The 21,765-nt window shown below is 43.3% G+C and overlaps 1 protein-coding gene across 2 annotated transcripts; it reads left to right on the top strand.

Moving 5' to 3' along the window:
- The first annotated feature begins 1,196 nt into the window (after positions 1-1,196).
- LOC136586843 (zinc finger protein 271-like) lies at positions 1,197-18,601 on the top strand. Of its 2 annotated transcripts, XM_066585097.1 has the most exons (9): positions 1,197-1,321; positions 6,275-6,439; positions 8,714-8,893; positions 8,976-9,099; positions 12,030-12,127; positions 12,215-12,293; positions 12,418-12,515; positions 12,668-12,794; positions 16,092-18,601. In XM_066585097.1, exons 2-9 carry the CDS (start codon positions 6,317-6,319, stop codon positions 18,080-18,082), a joined length of 2,820 nt encoding a protein of 939 aa, XP_066441194.1. In that variant the 5' UTR covers positions 1,197-1,321; positions 6,275-6,316; the 3' UTR covers positions 18,083-18,601. The 2 variants fall into 2 exon arrangements, with proteins under 2 accessions (XP_066441194.1, XP_066441195.1); XM_066585098.1 differs by lacking the exons at positions 1,197-1,321; positions 6,275-6,439 and adding an exon at positions 8,598-8,617.
- The last annotated feature ends 3,164 nt before the right edge of the window (positions 18,602-21,765 follow it).

Below are 21,765 nucleotides of genomic sequence, written 5' to 3'. Positions count from 1 at the left end.
AGAGGATGACCTGGCATCTTGATATGGGGAAGAGGGGAAGGGAAGGAACTGGACGACACCATAAAACAGGGGAGGAGGAGGTGGAGTAGTCGGGAAGCAGAACACATATCATTACAGAGTAAATCCTGAAATTTATAGCAGAACACTAATTTAAGCAAGTCACTAAGGCAGTGTATGTTTGTATGTTTGTAAGTTTGTTTATTTTGTTGCAATGATTATCGAATATATAAGACCCCCCTGCGAGGGGTAATATCAAGCACAACAGTTTGTTATATCGATAAATCTGCAAAATAACTAATAAAATCTTTTGACACTAAGGCCCCCTGTCCACGGGCGATGCGAAGTCCCGCGGCAGATCTCCGCGGGAGCCGCCGCCGATTCTCCCCTGGTCATCCCTATCTGATAGATAGGCTGGCCGCGGAGAATCGGGGCAATTCGCAGCATGCTGCGAATTGCCCGCCGCGAGTGCAGAATCGCAATGATTCTCCGCTCGTGGACAACTGCCGGCGCTTTCCATAGCAAGGGCGAAATCATGGACAGGCACCCTTAATCAGGGTTATGGGGTGTTGCACACATATTAACAGGCTCTGTGGGCGGAAAAAAGTACTGACACACATACAAAACAACTTATTTCATAGCTTAAATATGTTACGCTGAAGTGCGTGCAGATGCTCGTCTGAAGGAGCCCTTAAAGTCATATTTTCACAACTAAAAATCGCTTTTACACGCAAAAAAGAGCACATAAAAACGCATTGATTTTAAGCATAAATACACAGCGAATATGCGGGTTTCCATCATATTTCAGGGGTATATACACATACCCATTGATTTCAGTGGGCTTCTATGGTCATACGCTCATAGGAACGAACCCATTGAAATCAGTCGGTTCTATTTACTGCGCATTGCACACGTAACACTTGGCGCAAATACGCTTGTGTGAACGAACCTTTAAGAAAAACAACTAAAATAAGAAGTGCGGCGCAGCTATAGAAGGACTCGCACAGCCCCTCACACAACATTCCCCTCGTGTAGAGCACTTTTTCCACAGACAGCCGTCTCCTCTCAACCAGCCTCCTCCTCTGCTCCCTCACAACACTAGTAGCTCCCAGCCTCCTCCTCCTCCTCCCCTCTGCCCTGCGTAGAATTGCATTAGCTATAAGCCTCTCCCTGACTGGTCATGTGACCTCACGTCACAGAGCCTGTACAGTCCAGCATTTGGTGTGAGATCTCCTGCTCTGTGTATACAATATATGTTACACTGTAGGAGGCTACAGGCGCGGCTGCCCTCTGCTGCATCTCGCTGTGTGACTGCAGCCTTCAGGTAAGCTTGTATGTGTTCATACACACTCATTGCCAAAAACAATCCAGCACATAGAAGAAGATATCATTATGCTGCAAAACTCAGCATGCAGTTCCATCTCAGGCAGATATGTACACGATGAGAGTTGTGGCATGATTAGATGAACGGTCTTGCCACCTAAGGCCTCACATGAATGAATTTGAATTGTTGATTCCGCAATCGCCATCTGCACGTGTGATACTCAGGCAATGAAATGCATTGACTTTCACCAGTTCGCTCACACTTGCAGGTAGGAATTGCGGATTCTGAATGTATGGGCTCCATTGATCTCTATAGATGCGTTCATACTCAATTTACATTACATATGGATGCGGATTCGTACGCACGTTGCTAGGAGACCAGATACAAATGGAATAAAGAAAGCAGGAAGTTCTTGGCAGACAATGCAGGACAGAGTCTTGGAAGCAACACACCATCCAGACTGCTGTCTGCAACCTCCACTTATTCTTCTGGGCCCTTCCTCCAGTAGAATAAGTAAGGTTTACCATTCTGCTATCCTGACAGCACACATGGACGTTGTCTTCTGACCCTGCTGGGACAGGAAGAGAAGGGTTCAAAAGGCCATCCCCTACCACCATTCTCCAGTGTTCTTCCTGTCCCTACGGATACAGAGGAGCTCCTCCGTGGACTGATGGAGGAGGACAGAAGGATCGCTTACCTAAGCGATGAAGCGCAGGATCCTGCACCTGCTCTGTGAGCAGAGGTGGTCCCCAGATCGTCAGGCTCATCCTCATATGCACAGCATCCCTGTGTATGGGTCCGATGTTGAGTAGTGACGCGACATCTGGCGCAGGGGTGCACGGTAATGATGCAGCACCGCGTGGCTCTCTATGACGTCAGACGCACGCTTTGGCAATGTCAGCCCTGCCAAATTCAAAAGGTGACAGCTACACTACCCCAAAAAGCCTCTCCTGCAGGATTTTGGCGCAAAAGTTCACCTCAAAAATGCTATGGATTAATTGGAAGGTGACAGGGGAATCCCACAAACCATGAGTAGTCCACCTGGACAAAAAAGCTCATTTACAGGCTGTCTATGTTTGGTATAATGGCTTCTCCTGTTTGAGTTAGAATGAAATTCCAAAGACAATGCCTGATTAAAAAAGGATAAAGAAATATTCATTATGCTTCAAAAAATTAGACAATAATGCAAAGAAATTAATTTGTGTTGACTGTACAACAAATATAGTCAGGGAGGAAGAGCAAAACTTCTTAATGGATAATCTCTGATGAGGTTCAGGCCTTAAAAGCAGAACCAGTCTCTCAGCCCACGCTGGGCCCCTTTAGACTAGGGCCTGTACTCAGGGTTATATGTCCTCTACATCCAAATTATCGAAGATAGTTATCTGAGGGAGTGCTTTCCGAATTAACAGCCCCCCATATCGTTGAAGATTATAAAAAAATGTTTCTTTTCCCACCCATAATATCAAACGTTCGAAACACTATGGAGGTACAAGGCGTCCAACAACTGCGCTCGGTTCAAGACAAAATGTTTAGGGGGTTAAGGTCACACCATCAAATAGTCTTCCCAGTGAATGAACTAAAACACCTTGTAACAGACAAATGGGAGAATACAGAAAAAAGGCTGGCTATCTCCCAAGAGTTTGAAGATAGGCTTTTGTTTGCGCTAGAAGATACTAAACTCTGAAGTGAAGTGCCCAAAGTTGATATACAATTGGCCAAAGTAATTAAAAAGACCTCCTTGCCGTTCAAGGATTATTCTCAGCTGAAAAACCCAATGGATAAAAAGGCAGACCTCAAAACATCATGGGAGACTACATCCAGTCTTCTAGGTACAAATATAGCGGCCACCTCTGCGGCACACTCAATGTACCTGTAGCTCTCCCAGCTAGAAAGCCATCTAAAGCAGAGGACCTCCAGGGAGGAAATTATTAAGGGCCATTGCTTAAAACGGCCAGCATATTCCTGGCAAATGCATCAACACAATCCGTACACTTTTCAGCCAAAAACACAGCGTTGGGAAATTCCGCAAGGCGTGCCCTATGGCTTAAGGCCTGGGCAGGTGACAGAGTCTCAAAAAATAAGCTATGCACCATTCCCTTCCAGGGGGAGTATTTATTGGGGCCCAAACTAGACAAGATTCTGGAGAAAGCGATATATACGAAAAAAGGTTTCCCAACTGATTACCTACCCAAGAGGAATCCTTCGTTTCATAAGCAGGCATATCAGCCTAATGACCAGAAAGTCAAGGGCAAAACGGGTAAATGGTCCTACCCAAAAAGAGGCAAGGTTAAGAGCTCCCTCTTTACCCCAAGACAACCGAAATCCAGATGAAAATAGAAAGCCCCTGGGAGGCATGTTCTCTCAGTTCTCGGGGACATGGAACCAGAGAACTGGGAATCCCTGGGTGCTGCAGATAACAGCTCTGGAGTACAGAATCAAATTCTGAGAGTTTTCCAAAGTTATGATTGAGCCAATAGCCTTTCTCAGGAGAATAGGAATTAACATCATTCCTTTTCTAGATGACCTACTAATTATTTCAGATAGCTCGGACTCTATGGAGAGTCACCTGGGGCAGACAGTTAAACTGCTATTCAAGCTAGGTTGGTTTATTAACTTTCGGAAATCCAGCCTAGACCCGGACACTCAAAACATTTTCATGGGGTACTCCTTGAATCATCATAGGGTTACTCCTTTTTAGCTCTAATAAAAACGGGGGGATATCATCCTTTCCATTAAAAGATTTAAGGAGAAGGACTCTGTCTCAAGAAGAAAGGCCATGAGGGTACTAAGCCAGATGACCGCTTGTCTACAGATCGTCCCTTAGGCACAATTGCATTCTAGGCGCCTCCAGCAGAAAATCCTGTGGGCATGGGATAGGAGACAATCATCTTTATACAAGAAACTTAAATTGTCCACCCAATTGAAAAGATCTCTAGAACAGTGGCTGTTACCCCAAAACCTTAAAAGAGGGGTTTAATGGTCCTTATCCCCATTCATTTCGGTAACCCCCAATGTAAGCCTGTCCGGTTGGGGGGAACAGGTGGCAAATAGGAAACTTCAGGGTTTCTGGCCTTCCCAAGTCCGCTCTCAATTCTCAAACACTAGAGAACTTAGAGCAGTATGGGAGATGCTGAGGCAAACAGAAGAGATAATATGTGGGAAACATGATAAAATATTTTCCGATAATATTACAGCAGTGCTTTTTATTTGCCATCAGGGCAGCACCAGACATCCAAATCTCCAACATCTGTCACGAAAAGTATTCTTCTGGGCAGAAGGCAAAATAAAGTCCTTATAGACCATTCATCTAAAAGGCTCCCAGAACATCATAGCAGACTTTCTGAGCCAGCAAAAACTGGACTCAGGGGAATGATCTCTGAATTTGGAAGTTTTCAATCAGTTAACGTCTCGGTGGGGTCAGCCCTAAATAGGCCTCTTTGCCTCAAGGAGGAACTCAAAGTGCCACAGGTTCTTTTCCCTAAACCCAGCAGACAATCCCCTGGTACTGGATGCTCTCTCCCAAGAATAGGGCATGGACTTGGCATATGCTTTTTCCCCTCTCCTCCGATCTCCCGAGCCCTACAAAAAAATTAAACCAGCCAGACCAGGGTACTCTTTATTGCCCCAATGTGTCCCAGAGGGCAACCTCCATGTGTGCTGTTATGATGGACTCATGGAAAAGGGACTAATGGTAAGATTAATCCTAGTTTTTTTAAGTGGTTTATATTACTTTAAAAAAAAGTAGTATAAAACCAGCCAAGACAGCAGTATCCCGTTCTGAAGGCATGGTTCTCAGAACAGCTCTCACCACGACAGCACAAGAGAATGTCGCCTGGGCGGTCACCTGAGCGATAGAAGGGTGTTTCCAGGGGGGTTGGGCAACTTTCTGTCCTTAAATGTACATCCACCCAGAAAACCGCACACATATGCGACCATACGCAGGTCTTCCGCTGCGGATATCACCAAGTTGAATCAAACCCATTTGTGTGAGCCCGGCCTAAAAGTGATTTCCTTGGTCTATCAAAAGTCTCTCAGAGGCTACTTGTGTGTAGTGAACCCTGTCTGTGGAAATGTCTTCATTATACTGTTCTAAGGTAGAAATTCTTAGACAGGTTTACCGGGACTAAATTATTAATGACCAGGATACGTCATCAGTTGTTGATTGGCCTAAGTCTACCGTTCAGAATCCCTGCAGATCAGTTGGTTGATGTGACAGCAGTGCTCAGATGAGTGGGGCAGCCACTTTAGTCTATATCATGTACAGCAACATGTACGTATTGAGACTGTGCCTGGTATTGAAGGTCAGTCCCATTCACTTGAATGGCACTGAGCTGCTCTCAGGCCACGTGACTGATGAACGTGATGTCACAGGCCTAGGAGTAGACTATGGCACTCACCCAAGGGTTGCAGCCTCTTCAATTAATTGATTGGTGGGGATCTTAAGTGGTGGACTCTGCCAATCAACTATTGATGACTGATCCTGTGGATAGGTCTTCAATAGTTTAGTTCCTTTAACTGATTCACCACAGTGTTAACTTAAAAGGCTATTCCCAACACAGACATTTATGACATATTCACACTTTTGCCACAAATGCTTGATACATGAGGATCCCAACTCAGGAACCTGCACTTTTTTGGGGAACATGGGAACCCCAACTACCCACGTGAGCTGGTCGCCATATCCAGGTGGAGAACAACTGGGGAGATGACACACATGCGCAGTTCTTGCCTTTTGCTTCTATAGGAGTTACCAAAATCGGCGACCCCTATTATCCACACAGGTGCAGGACCTAGCCAACATTTATAACATATATTATGCATCGGCCATAAATGTCTATGTTGAGAATATCTTTTTAATTCATGTGGTGAAGGCTCTGATAAATTGTTTCTCTCAGTGTGCAATAAGTGAGTTTATGTACTTATGATTAATATCTTCACCTTTTATTCATAAAGGTGCCTGCAGTGCGAGAACCCTCCAGTTTATCCTGTTTTCTCATGTTCTCATCCCAAACCATCCTTCTCCTCAATGACCCACCAAAGATGGACAAAGACAGAAATGAGATCACAAAAAAAATACTAAATTTCACTTTGGAGATCATCTACCTGTTGAGTGGAGAGGTACACTTTCTATATTTCTGTGAACTTTGCTGTATTATTTAACAAGGGAAGGGAAATCCATAATAAGAAGTAGTAGGAAGAATCCAGTCTCCTTGCAGACCTTCCAAGTGAAGGAAAAGAACAGAACAGCAGAAAACATGAACATCAGCCACCAATATGGCAGGTCATGTAGCATGGTAATCAGTGCACCCATAGTTATATTGTAGGAGCAGTGAGGCTGGCAAAAAGGCCTATTGTAACAAGGAGAGAACAGCCCACCAGGGATATGAGAATTGGGGTGCCTTTTGATAACTGTTGTCTAAATAATCTGTTGATAGAGTGAATTCAAACAACAGCCGTTCTATGTAAGCAAGGCCACCAACCGGGTGACAATTCATCTGCTAGTCATTAGGTCAGCTGACTTAAAAAATAGTCTCTGGTTGATTACAAGTCGCCTGGTATAAAGTCGAAGTTGTTCGTATTTGAACGACTTGAAAACTAATCTGCATAGAGATCCCCCTACAAACGATATCTCAATGAACAACCAATGAACAGAAAGTGCTCTTTGTAAAAGGTTTCAAACAACTGTTGTAAGATTCAACGACTTGTCTGAGTGACTATCTGAAAGATAATTGCTCCATGTGAAGATATCCTTAGAGGGTAACTTTGAACAAGAGAATGAGCAAGTGACGTCACCGCTAGCTCGTTTGTGCTCATATAGTCTGTATATGAAGAAATCTCTGTCCTGTATCGGGCCGTAAGAAAAATGTCGGGAATAGCATCTTCCCCTTTCTGCCTTGTTTACAGTAGGACAAAAATATCCCCCTAAGGCTGGGTTCACACAGGGCGGATTTGCTGCAGTTTTGACGCGGTTTTTCCGTTGTGGTTTTGCCGCAGAAGAACTGCTTCTGCGGCAAAACCGCTTCAAAGGTTAATTTTAGCTTGCGGATTTTCTTGTGGAAACATCCACAAGCGTTTTTTTCCGCAGCGCTTTTTTACATTTTGCAACGTATTTTGGTGCGGATTTAGCTGCGTTCATAGAGGTCTATGGACAAAAAAGCGCTGCGGAAAAAACAGAAGAATGGACATGCTGCTTCTTTAAAAACCGCGCCGCAGTTGCATTTCCGCACTGCGGCTGTGCGGAAAAAATCCGTCCTGTGAGAACAGCTTTTTTCCAAATCTCATTTGTGCTACATTGCACTGCAAACGCAGCGGTTTTGCCGCAGTGCGGATATGCAACAGCAAACCGCGGGAAAAAACGCAGCAAATCCGCCCTGTGTGAACCCAGCCTAATACTGTTTAAAAAGATGTACAAAATAGTTAAAATTAATGTTAAAACTTATTAAAAAAATTAACACAAAAAAACCCCTTTTTCCCATTCTATGATGCTTTATTATATAAAAAGGTTATATACTTAATATTGCTGTAACGGTAATAACCAATACTATACAATTAATGCATTGTTTATCCAATATAGTAAATGCCTTTAAGAACACCCCCAGTTTTCATGTATCCCCCCTCCATGCTAGCATAGATGCACACCTGGGTGTTAGTTATAACACACATATATATAGAGTAACATAAAATGGCGCGCAAAGCGAGCCCTCATATGGCTGTGAACAATGGAAAAGTCAAAAAGTTATCACTCTCAGGACGCAGTGATGCAAAAAGAAATTTGACATGTACTGAAGGCCCCAAATATTTGTGTCTTGAAGTCAAAGGGGTTTTGTCACTTTGTACTATTTCTGACCTCTCTTCAGGATAGGTCATCAATAGCAGATCATCGGGGAACCGTTTCTCAAGATCCCCGCTGATCAGCTGATTCCCAACGCTGCTGTCACTTCAGATGGCGCAGAAGGTGCTGACTAGAGATGAGCGAGCGTACTCGGAAAAGCACTACTCGCTCGAGTAATGTGCTTTATCCGAGTATCGCTGTGCTCGGATCTGAAGATTCGGGTGCCGCTGCGGCTGACAGGTGAGTCGCAGCGGGGAGCAGGGGAGAGCGGGCGGGAGAGAGGGAGAGAAAGATCTTACCTCCGTTCCTCCCCGCTCTCCGCTGCAGCTCCCCGCTCCGTGCCGGCACCCGAATCTTCAGACCCGAGCACAGCGATACTCGGATAAAGCAAATTACTCGAGCGAGTAGTGCTTTTCCGAGTACGCTCGCTCATCTCTAGTGCTGACCAAAGTGCAGCAGCTTGGGTTAGTATTGTAGGCGCACTACCCATTGAATTCATTGATAGGTCACCGATAGTACAAAGTAACATAAACCCTTTAAGTGTCTTTCTCCAAACACAGGATTACATATTAGTGAAAAAGACATCTGGTGACTGTGTGACTCCCATCATTCACCTCCATGAGTCAGGAGGATGGAGCAGGAGCCAGAGCCCCGTCGCTGAGCCTTCACTTTACTTACTGATACATGAACACAAGATCCTGGAACTCACCAACAAGATCATTGAGCTGCTGACAGGAGAGGTGACACTGCGGGGAATGCTGGGGCATTACATGTTAGCAGCACTGGAGGGGTATGGGTGATGACTGAATATTGTGTTGTCAGGTTCCTATAAGGTGTCAGGATGTCACTGTCTATCTCTCCATGGAGGAATGGGAATATTTAATAGGACACAAAGATTTGTACAAGGACGTCATGATGGAAAACTACCAGTCTCTCACATCACGAGGTAAGAGGAGACATTATATATAATAAAATTATAATTTTTTTTGGCCCTTTGTCCATTACTGTGGGCAAAGGCTGGCACTGGCAGGTATGTTGAAACCTCAATACTAGCATCCTTGTGCAGTGATGTGTAATATAGGAGCTCCCAAATTTTAGGCTCTTTTTACATCACTGTACATGTCAAATTCATGCATAGGGCTTCCATCCAACTAGATAGTGTAGTAGACTAAGCTATTCTCTGCAATGACATCTCGCAAAAGGATTTTGCCAGGCCATATTCGTTTTTTTCCCCTCAACATAACCTTGTTGTTACATTGGCAAACATAATGACTACTAGTCTAGCTCTGCTACATGCACGTCACACACACAGCTCTGGTACATGCATGTCACACACAGCTGTGCTACATGCACATTACATACACAGCTCTGGTATATGAACGTCACACACATAGTCCTGTTACATGAACGTCACACACACATAGCTCTGCTACATGCACATCACACACACAGCTCTGCTACATGCAGATCACGCACACACAGCTCTGATACATGCACGTCACACACAGCTCTGCTACTAGCACAACAAGACACAGCTTTGCTACTAGCACATCACACACAGCTCTGCTACTAGCACGTCACACACAGCTCTGCTACATGCAAGTCTCTACTACACAGGATCACAACCAGCACAGCAGAGTCCTGCACACACTGATCACCCCCTGGTCATGTGACTCCGGACTCTTCCCACACAGTTGACTGGACATCATCACATGTAATGCACACAGTCACTCATTACTCAGTGACTCATAGACAGGTGGTCGTTAGTATTTTGATTTGCATTGTGCCACCAATGTTTCTGGTGGCGCAATGAACCACTTACTAATATAATATAGTGAAAGGGATTGAAATTGTCAAAATATTGTCATGTAAGCTGCATTAGCTATACGGCGGTGTTGAACCCTCTGTGGTGACATGTTTGCACGACAAGGACGGTTTGTTTCAACACTGGACAACAGTTCATGATTAGATGGAAGCTGGACTGGTGTTGGCGGCATTAGCACTTGAGATGACATGATATCGTGTTTAGGAGATGTGAAGATGGTCGTGAAGGACTATGCTTTAATGTTGTTGCTCAATATGCACTGCCAGCTATGTATTTGGACATTTGTGAGGTATCATTTATTGGAGTCTCCACACAGGTGTCCAGCTGTCTCATAACAAGCTAAAAACTTCCAGACTAAGTACTGCTGTATTTATAGCAACATGACTTATCACATGACAGTGACATCATCATGTGTAACTCACACAGTCACTCACGGACAGGTGGTCGTTAGTATTTTGATACAGTGGCATTTGTCAAAGCCTTCTGTCAGGATGTATACCTGCAAGTATGATGTGAACAGAACCTGACCTTCACAGTGAGTGTCCAAGATAGGGGCTTCCTAATAGTTCTTCCCGCCATTTGTACAGGAAAAGGGAATAGGTCTAGCGTAGGAGAAAAACTCTTTCTCTTTATTGAAAAATCCAGACAGACCGAGAGGAACAGAGAGCATGTGCTGTCTACATGTTTCAGGCAAGTATGTTGCCCTTAATGTCCCGTGAAAGCAAGTGGGGTTATATACTTCTGTATGGCCATATTAATGCACTTTGTAATATACATCGTGCATTAAATATGAGCCATACACAAGTTATTCACTTACCTGTTCCGTTGCTAGCGTCCCCGTCTCCATGGTGCCGTCTAATTTCAGCGTCTAATCTCCTGATTAGACGCGCTTGCGCAGAAGGGTCTTTTGCCATCTCTTCGCTCCGGCACGAGCCAGCATCCTGGCTCCGCCCCCTTGTACGCATCATCGCGTAGCTCCGCCCCCGTCACATGTGCCGATTCCAGCCTCCTGATTGGCTGGAATCGGCACATGTGATGTGGCGGAGCTTCGCGATGACGCGTACAAGGGGGCGGAGCCAGAACGCCGCTGCTGCTGGAGCGCATGAAGGCCTCCTGGAAGCACGATGCACCATGGGACGGGACAACACAGGCGCCATCTTAGCTGCTGAACTTTATAAGTTATTATTTCATCTCAACAGTAAGTAGGAAGCGGTTTTTAAACGGTTTAAAGGACTGCTTTATGCCGAGGGGTGACTGGGGGAATGTGCAGATTTAAAATTTTGTGGTTTTGGCTCGGGACAACCCCTTTAAGGCTAAAATTATGCCTCTAAAGGGTTAAAAATTCACTTAATATGACTAAGTTCTGCACTAAATATCTTTAAACTAGACAAATTCAAAATCTACAATAAAAAAGTCCCATTTTCAGGTGAGTTTTACGAATTGCCCATGTATGCAGGGGAAACGCAACAGCACAGTCATAGTAATCAGTGCATCAAACACATATGTCTACCATAACATCAGTCATACAATTAGGATCGCTATTTTGAGTAATTGCAGTAAGTGGAAATTTTGAAAAAAGGTTTAAAATTTTGCCCAGTCTCCGGAACACTCCTCTAAAGGATCTGCTGCTAACATCTTGGTGCCAGATATCACTGAACAACTTCAAACTACTGGTTTTTGCTTAAGTGAAGGGATCTTGCACAATATTTTCTTTTTTTGAAATTCAGAATTCCCTAATAAGGCATTTAAAAATGTGTTGTACACCAGACAATCCAATCAGACACATGAATGTTGGAGTCTCTTCCACCTGTTGATATTGACGTGTCCTGAAAAAAAAGAGTGAAAGTCGAGTCTCTATATGGAACGACAGCAGCAGCTCCTGGTAGTTTAGTGTTGAGCTGACTGCATTAGCTTTATGTTCTAGTAGAAAGTTTCTGAGCAGCACAACATTTAGGTCCCACATAAATAAACCAAGAACTGAAGTTCTTGATATATAGTCAGATGTTCACTAGATAATATATTGAGGCATTCTATGTTTTTGTCTCCCACAGATGGACTCAGTAGGAAAAATCCAGCAGAGAGATGTCCTAGTCTCCTGTATTCCCAGGATTGCCCAGAGGACAATCACAATGTCCCAGAGAACCTTCAGGTAGAAGGCACTGGAGTCTCACCATACTATGACCTTAAAGTAAATCCACCCGAGTTCATTCTACAGTTTTTTTACTCTTCTTTTTAGGGTGAAAATCTGATTGATGTTAAGGTTGAGGTTATAGATGAAACAGAAGAGTTGATGGATTTAAAGGATCATCGGCAGTGTAAGGAGGGGGACTTTTATTGGTTGTTAAAGGAAAACTTGATTTGAGGGTCAGTCAGATACTACACCCATCATCTGATCATCACATGCAAACAATCTAATCCATGTCTGTGTGTTTCCTACAGACGGACTCATTGAAGGAAATGAATCAGTGCGATGTCCCAATACTCTGTATTCACAAGAATGTCCAGAGGAAAATCCCAATGTTCTGGAGAATCATCAGGTAGATGACGATGAGCCATATACCGAATCTATATATTGGTGTTTGGACCTTTTTTGGTCCTACAGTCATCAATGTTGTCATAGATTTTTGGTGGTTTCTTATGCTGATCTGTCAGATTTTTCCAACCGCTATATTGCACTGAATTGTTACAGATGTCAAATCAGGATGAAGGTCTGACTAATATTAAAGTGGAGCTTAAAGCTGAAGAGGAGAGAATGAGCAGTGATCAACTGTATGTCAGTGAAGTGCAGAAGGAAATCCCAGTAGATGCTACCAGAGGTATGTAATTATATATGTAGGAGGTGAATTTAGAGGATTCTTAAGGTGAGGTTCCACCTTAGAGTTATATTAAAGTAACACTTCTGGTAAAAGTGATATTGTGTTATGCACAGTGCGGGATCTGAAGGAGTTGTGCATGCACATAGAAACTCTCTCCAAGGTTTTCTATAGATCCTGCCATGGCTTTGCATCAGTTTTTTTGGGCACACCAGCTGTGATGAACAGCTGCACTAATGGCCAGGATATGAGAAAGCTCAGTTAAATCTTTAAACTCATTAAGGATCAAGCACTGTAAATTTACGGCGCTTGGTCCTGGGCTTTAATCCCAACTGATAGTAAAAATACAGCACTGGATTAAAGCCCTTGTTCTGCAATCAATCAGAAGCAGGTTGGGCTGTCAGCTGTTAGACACAGCTGATAACCCGGAGGAGGGAGAAGTGGTTTTTAACCCCTTCTGCCTCCTCCTTTCCTTAGTACACAGCGCTATGTACTAAAGAGTCAAAGTGGAAGCGTTTCTTCACATGACCACCGGGATCCCCTAGTACAGCAGGGCTACAGGGTCCTAGCAGACCCTGATCAGCTCTGCCTGTGACTATTGTCACTACAGGGGGATGTTTTTCCTGTAACTGGGGCTCCTATGGATGCCTCAGCTAGAGTGGAAAAATGTCAAATAAAAAAAAAAAGACCACGTGAATGTCCCCCAGAGGTCTTATATGATGTCACGGGGGACATAGATAGTAGAAAAATACTCACATAAATAAGTAAAACAAAATTACAGAATAAAATAAAAATATATACATAAGAAAGAAAATAACCAAAATCCATTGCCAACCAAAATCATCACTGTATGCACCCTGTAATCCAAAGCCATACATTTTATATATCAAAACGTCCAAAACAAAATGAGGAACCCATTCCCATACTTTATTTTAGCGTAACTATACTAATTTAAAAGTAATAACTATAAATGTAAAAAAAAAATAATGTTTTCAGCTGTTTACCCCCAATAAAACTAAAAAACGGAAAAAAAGTCAGTGAAAACGATATTTAAAAAAGGCAGAAAACAGCCTGGTCCTTAAGGGATTAAAAGGGTAGTTTAGGAAATGAACAAAATGGTGGCTATCTGTAGTCTGAGAAAGTCATCTTAACAAGGACAGGTTGATTAGACTTGAGGGGGTAAGGAGCGGAGCTGTGGGTGGGGTAATATGACCCTCTGTCCCATTAGAACAGCCTAAATTCTTAGTGGATGTATTCAACAAGGCATTGGAAACCTTTTTTAGGCAAGTTAACACTATAATATGGAAGAGTTTCTCGCCCAACTTTAGGTCTGCTGACCTGAACTCAGAACATCATAGATTCCTATAATGCCCTGAGTTTAGGTAAGGAGACCCATGGTCGTGTCAGCACATTTGTCCATATAACAGGCACATAATTGCGCCTCTAATGCACTTACTGTATATGAATTGGCCTTACAAATTCCCATTGAGAACCTCCCTCTCTACCCTATAAATGCACTATAACATTGAGATATGGTGACTGTGTAGCTAATAGGCTGCCATGCACCATGAACTCAGGCTGAGATGTGTGCTTTGTTTCATGGAACATTCTCTGTGGCAAATCAGTAGATTGCCAATAACCAGATTTAAAAGGCTTTCTTGTGACTTAAAATTGGTTCCCAACCACTCTGTACTTCCTGGTTGTTGCTCCCAAAGACATGTGACTGCTGCAGCCAATCAATCTCCACGGCAGTGACCTTCTGTAGCCAGTGATTGGCTGCAGCAGTTACATGCACTGATCAGCAGAAACTACGATAGAGTGATTGTGAAACGGTTTTAAGTAATGCGAAATCACCATTAGGTTGTCTTCAAGTGATGGCCAGTAGAGATGAGGGAGCATACTCGCTAAAGACAATTGCTCGATCGAGCATTGTCCTTAGCGAGTATCTCCCCGCTCGGGAGAAAAGGTTCGGCTTCCGACGCGGGTGACAGGTGAGTTGCAGCAGTCAGCAGGGGGGTGCGGGGGGGAGAGAGGGAGAGAGAGATCTCCCCTCCATCCCCCCCCCCCCCCGCTCCCCCCAGCAGCTCCCTGCCCGCCGCCGGCAACCGAATCTTTGCTCCCGAGCGGGCAGGTACTCGCTAAGGGCAATGCTCGATCGAGCAATTGCCCTTAGCGAGTATACTCTCTCATCTCTAATGGCCAGTTGTTATCGAAGAGCCAAGTGTGTCGGCAGAGGACATACTAGATTGCCAAACAAGGTTGTGATATTTCAAAATTTTGAGTTTTATCAATTGTAGGTTTATTTACTAAAAGTTGTCAATGAGTTTAGGCCAGGACTCTCAATACGTGTTATATAGATCCTTGTAACTGCTTGCTCACGCATGGCAGAATTTCTGTGGATTTTTCACCTGAATTTGCACAACATAATGGGGTAGCAACAAAGTGAGCATGGATCCCATTTCTGTGAATCTCATCCAGTGTGAAAAAAAACAGCAGTAAAGTGACCTATGGTGTTAAATTTAAATGCACAGCATGTCAGTTTATGCTGCTGATTGGTCACAGATTTGTTGCAGATTTTCCCCATTGAGTTCAATGGAAAAGACAAAATCTGCAACAAATCCAAATGGATGCAGATGTTGCTGTAAATTAGCCATGGATCTGCAACAAACTCCACAGGTAGAGACATTAGCAATGTTACATTAAAAAAAGGCTGTAAAATAATAATACAAACACCATTTACTCACCTTCACCTCATTCCCCTGCAGAGGCTTGTCTGCTCCCTCGCTCTGCATCCTGGTCTGCAGTGATGATGTGTGGTATAGACATTTAACCGCTGTAAGCAATCACAAGCTGCAGTGGTAACATGGGTCAAGACGTCGTTGCTGGGGGCCAAAAGACCGATAGGGGAGCAGGCAAGCCTCTGCAGGTAAGTGGGAAGAAGGTGAGTAAATGTGTTTTTTTAAACTTTTTCGCAGTAGCAAATCTACTAGCAGGTCAGCACCAAAGTGATGTTGGTTTGCTGCTGTGGATTTCCTGTAGAAATTCCTGACAGATTTTCTGCAGCAAAACACGGAATTGCGTATACAGTTTTTGTGACAGTTTTTTGTACGGTTTTTAAGCCAGAAGTTGTCTCTAAAAAAATTAAAAATATCAAGAAAGGACATAAGGATTTCCTACTGAAGCCACTTTTCTTTTGCTCAAAAACTGTACCTCAAACTGCATGTGTGTTTCCAGCTACGTAGGAATATTATAAGTGTCTGCTTTGTTGTTTGACCTGAAAATCCAATTTATCCCTAACAGAATATCCCAGTAAAAACTCTGAAGGAAACTTTCTGTTATTGCTGAATTATAAAGTAGACGATGAAAACATCATGCAACACTCTTCAGAAAACCTCCTTCCCCCTAATTTACCTCCAGGACATCATTCTACAGATCTATCATATAATCCTCCTAGTCTTGAGAATCCTTCTCCTGACCAATTACAGATTGTTTCCACAAGTACAGGTCAGAAAGGGGGTAAAAAGTTTAAATGTGACGAATGTGGAAAACAGTTTACAAAAAGCTCAGGTCTTTTTACACACAGAAAAACTCACACAGGAGAGAAGCCATATTCATGTTCAGAATGTGGGAAACATTTTATGCTGAAATCAGATCTTGTTAAACATCAGAGAATTCACACAGGAGAGAAGCCTTTTCCATGTTCAGAATGTGGGAAATGTTTTATCACAAATGGCAAACTCAAGGATCATCAGAGAATTCACACAGGGGAGAAACGATTTACATGTTCTGAATGTGGGAAATGTTTTATTCAAAAATCGAATCTTGTTACACATAAGAGAATACACACAGGAGAGAGGCCTTTTTCATGTTTAGAATGCGGAAAATGTTTTATCACAAATGCCAAACTGAAGCAGCATCAGGGACTTCATACAGGGGAGAAACCATTTAGGTGTTCTGAATGTGGGAAAAGTTTTATGCAGAAATCAGATCTTGTTAAGCATGAGATAATTCATACAGGAGAGAAGCCGTATTCATGTTCAGTATGTGGGAAATGTTTTACCAAAAAATCGAATCTTGTAACGCATGATAGAATTCACACAGGAGTGAAGCCGTATTCATGTTCAGTATGTGGGAAGCTTTTTACGAAAAAATCAAATCTTGTTATACATGAGAAGAGGCACAAGGAAGAGAAGCCAATTTCATGTTCAGTCTGTGGGAAGTGCTTTACAGACAAGTCAAGTCTTGACACGCATGAGAAAAGTCACATAGGAGAGAAGCCATTTTCATGTTCGGTATGTGGCAAATATTTTATAAATAAAGCAAATCTTGTCACACATGAGAGAGTTCACGCAGTGAAGAAGTATTCATGTTCAGTATGTGGGAAATGCTTTACAAAAAAGTCAAATGTTGCTACACATGAGAGGATTCATACAGGAGAAAAGCCATTTTCGTGTTCCCTATGTGGAAAATGTTTTACAGAAAAGTCAAATCTTGTTATACATAGAAGAAGTCACACAGGAGAGAAGCCGTATTCATGTTTGGAATGTGGGAAAAGTTTTATGCTGAAATCGGATCTCGTTAAACATCAGAGAATTCACACAGGAGAAAAACTGTTTTCATGTTCAGTATGTGGGAAAAGTTTTACACAAAAATCACATCTTATTCCACATGAGAGAATTCACACAGGGGAGAAGCCGTATTCTTGTTCATTATGTGGGAAGTGCTTTACAGAAAAATCAAGTCTAGTTACACATGGCAGAATCCACACAGGAGAGAAGCCATATTCATGTTCAGAATGTGGGAAATGTTTTACAAATAAATCAAATCTTGTTACGCATGAAAGAAGTCACACAGGAGAGAAGCCATATTCATGTTCACAATGTGAGAAATGTTTCACAAATAAATCAAATCTTGCTATACATGAGAGAAGTCACACAGGGGAGAAGCCATTTGCATGTTCACTGTGTGGCAAATGTTTTGTAAATAAATCAAATCTTGTTATACATGAGAGAAGTCATACAGGGGAAAAGCCATTTTCATGTTCAGTATGTGGCAAATGTTTTATTACTAAAGCCAAACTTAGGGATCATCAAAGAAGTCACACGGGAGAGAAGCCGCATTCTTGTTCACAATGTGGGAAATGTTTTACAAGTAAATCAAATCTTGTTATACATGAGAAAAGTCACATAGGGGAGAAACCGCATTCTTGTTCACAATGTGGGAAAAGTTTTCTTACTAAAGCCAAACTTGGGGATCATCAGAGAAGTCACACAGGGGAGATGTCACTTTGATGTTCTATATATGGAAACTGTTGTAAAGAAAATCAAATATTGAAATGTGAGAATTCTTCTAGGGAACAAAGCATGTTCTTTTCAGAATATAGGACATGTTGTAACAGCAAAATAATTCCAGAACTGCAGTTTTTTTGTTCATTCCATATCCCAAAAATAGAATAAAATGTGATCAAGAAGTCTTATTTACCTTATGCCTCTGAGAATGTGGTGAGAAAAGCGTTTTTTCTTTTTAAAAAAGTGTTTTATCAGTGATGTACTACCAATGTTAGGCACGCCATGTGAGTGTCATGAGGCCCGTGGGATAGGGGGCTCAGGACTAAGGTCCCCTTCCCCTATCAACGAACCTACCCCCTTTCACTGAAGCAACACAAGTGTCACTTACGTTCACACTGCTCTCTCAGTGCAGCTGGCTCCTTTCCTTCTCTCTACTACAATGTAAATGAAGCTTATGCTATTAAACATTCATGGAAAGAAGACAGGGTACACCAGTGCTTTGAGGGGCCACAGAGGGAACACTAGTGCTTTGGGGGGGGGGCACAGTATTGGAGGGCCACAGAGGGGACAATAGTACTATAGGGGGGTTACGGAAAGGTTCATTAGGGGGAGTGGCAGGATGTTAAGAGTACACAGAGATAAGTCATAGCTGGAGAAAAGCTTCATGGTCATCTAGGATCCGATAAAGAACAACAACGGATCTTCACTCAACAGAGAAAATGCCACCTGTGATCATTGGAGATAACTGTACTGTAATCACTATCACAGTAGAAATGGTATCTGAGCACTGGCGTAAGTATAGGAGATGTGGTTGCACCTGGGCCTAGGAGCCTTAGGAGGCTCATAAGGCCTCACTTCTCCATATAGGGAGCCCAGTACTATGAATAAAGCATTATAGTTGGGGGCCCTGTTACAGGTTTTGCATTGGGGCCCAGGAGCTTCAAGTTACGCCTCTGTATCTGAGTATTATATACCAACTGCATTATTTAGAGGTATCCTAGAGCTGAGCCGCTGTGTCTAAATCCATCACGTTATAAATATGCTGGCGCTAACATAACTTTTTTTTCTTAGTGGGGGGTGCCCAATTCTAAATTTTGCTTTGGGGTTCCATGATTTCTATGTACACCCCTGTGTTTTATTGTGTAAAAGTAATAAATCATCAATATAAACAATTTATGTCTGGTATTACGATAATCATACTGACCTGCAGACTAAAGTTGACATGTCATGTATACTGCAAGTTTAATGCCGTTTTACCGAAATCCATGCAATCATGGCAGAATTGTTGTTTTAGTTTCTTTTTCATTACTCCATCCCAAAATGTGATTGTTCTCAGCAAGAGAAACGACGTAATCTTGTAGATATGATACCTTTTAATGGCTAACAAAAACACATGATGTAATAATAGCGAGCTTTCGTACCAACGCAGGGTACTTCTTCCGGCTTAAATGGATTGGATCTGAAGAGGCATGCATATTTATACACACTTATCCATCCCAAAAAATATGCCCTGATCTATCCTGGGCAGTTAACAGATGAACCCACATTGTGAATTCAAATGCCAGTAATCTTCTAAACAAAATTACTCTTTATTATATCAAGTTGACTAGCCTAAGGTGTTGCTAGTACCTCAGGGGCCCCAGCAAAATCTGTGCATAGGATCTTTGGAGCTCAGCCAGACTGACCATTGGGATCTTGGTGACCTCTTTTACCAAGGCACTTCTCCCCTGATTACTTTGTTTGGTGGGTTGGCCAGCTCCAGGAAGAGTCCTGGTTGTCCCAAACTTCTTCCATTTAAGAAATATGGAGGCCAGTGTGGTCTTGGGACTTTCAGTGCAGCATAAATATTTGTGTAGCCTTCTCCATATATGTGCTTCCACACAATCCTGTCTATGAGCTCTACAGGCAGTTCTTTCCTCCTCATAGCTTGGTTTAGCTCTGATATGCATTATGAGCAGTGAGACCTTCTATATACAGTGGTGTGTCTTTTAAAATTATGTCCAAACAACTAAATTTACTACAGATGGACTCCAATCAAGGTGTAAAAACATCTTGAAGATGATCAAGAGAAATGGGAAGTCCGCCAGACCAAAATTCAAGTGTCATACCAAAGGGTCTGAATACTTATGTCAATGCAAAATGTTTGTTAGAATTAAAAATAAATAAATTATATTTTTAAAAATTTCTAACATTCTGTCTGCACATTGTCATTATGGAGTATTGAATGCAGAATGATGGGGGAAAACGTGAACTTTTTTTGAATTTTTACAAGGCCACAACATAGCAAAAAGTGCAATGGGCCAAAGACTTTCTGGACCCAATGGAATTTTTGTACCTGCAAGAACCCAGTTAATTTATGGCTTACAATGGCACAAGATTGGCAGAAGAAATTGGTTCCTGAAATTTTCTGTGAATAAAAAGCAAATTTCACTTTTCACTATGTGCTGTTCATTCTATAAATTCTATAAAACACCTGTAGGGTCAAATACAACTCGTCCCACTAAAAATAAGCCCTCATATGGCTATTTCCACAAATTATGTCTCTTGCAATGTGATGATGAATATCACTTGGTCCTTAAAGGGGTTCTGTCAAGAAAAAAAAAATCATACTCACCTTTGCCTTACAGGGCCGGTCACCGGGAACCTGCTGGTCTTCTCCTCTCCCTCCGGCAGCTGTCTGATCGCAGGGCAGAAGCTGGCAAAGTGCCAGCTTCCGCCCCTGCGTTGCCCACTGATCGGACTGCCCGCGTCTAACCTCTGCATTCCTTGGAGAGGTGAGTGCGCATGCATCCCCCTTCCCGATGTGCTTGCGCACTCGCTGTCAACTCTTCGTGGATGGCAAAGGTTAGACGCAGCCATGTCGGCGAAAGCGCGCATGTACGCGCAGGAGCCATTGGAGCTGTTGAGAGATGACTGGTGATAAGCGAGCGTACGCGCTAAGGCAAATTACTTGAGCAAGTATCGCCATTTTCAAGTACATGCCTGCTTGCCCGAAAGGATTCAGAGGCCGGTGGGAGAGAGCGGGGGGGAACAGGGAGGAGATCTTTTTCTCTCCCCCCCACTCCCCCTGCTCACTCCCGCAACTCACCGCTCACTCCCGCCGGCCCCTGAATCTTTTCAGACGAGCAGGCATGTACTCGAAAATGGCGATACTCGCTTGAGTAATTTGCCTTAACGAGTACGCTCGCTCATCTTTAGAGATGACCCCTCATGCGGCACCTGAACAACGGAGGGACCAAGTACAATGGGATTAGGTGAGTATTAGAGATGAGCGAGCATACTCGATAAGGCAAACTACTCGAGCGAGTAGTGCCTTATTCGAATACCTGCCCGCTCGTCTCTAAAGATTCGCGGGTGACAGGTGAGTTGCGGGGGTGAGTGGGGGGGAGAGAGGGAGAGAGAGATCTCCCCTCCGTTCCTCCTCGCTCTCCCCTGCCGCTCCCCGCCCCCTGCCGGCACCCGAATCTTTAGAGACGAGCGAGCAGGTACTCGATTAAGGCCCTACTCGCTCGAGTAGTTTGCCTTATCGAGTATGCGCGCTCTTCTCTAGTGAGTATGCTTTGTTTTTTTAACTTTTCTCTTTCCACAGGTTGCACTGTAAGGCCTTAGTCAGACGGGCGATTTTTCGCGCGATTTGCGGATCGCATGACGGATGCGCATCCGCAAATCGCGTGACCGGTGCGCGC

The sequence above is a fragment of the Eleutherodactylus coqui genome, chromosome 12 (genome assembly GCF_035609145.1).
Source record: "Eleutherodactylus coqui strain aEleCoq1 chromosome 12, aEleCoq1.hap1, whole genome shotgun sequence".
NCBI classification, from domain to species: Eukaryota; Metazoa; Chordata; class Amphibia; order Anura; family Eleutherodactylidae; genus Eleutherodactylus; species Eleutherodactylus coqui.
Note: the sequence above shows the minus strand (reverse complement) of the source record. Positions and strands in the feature narration are given on the sequence as shown.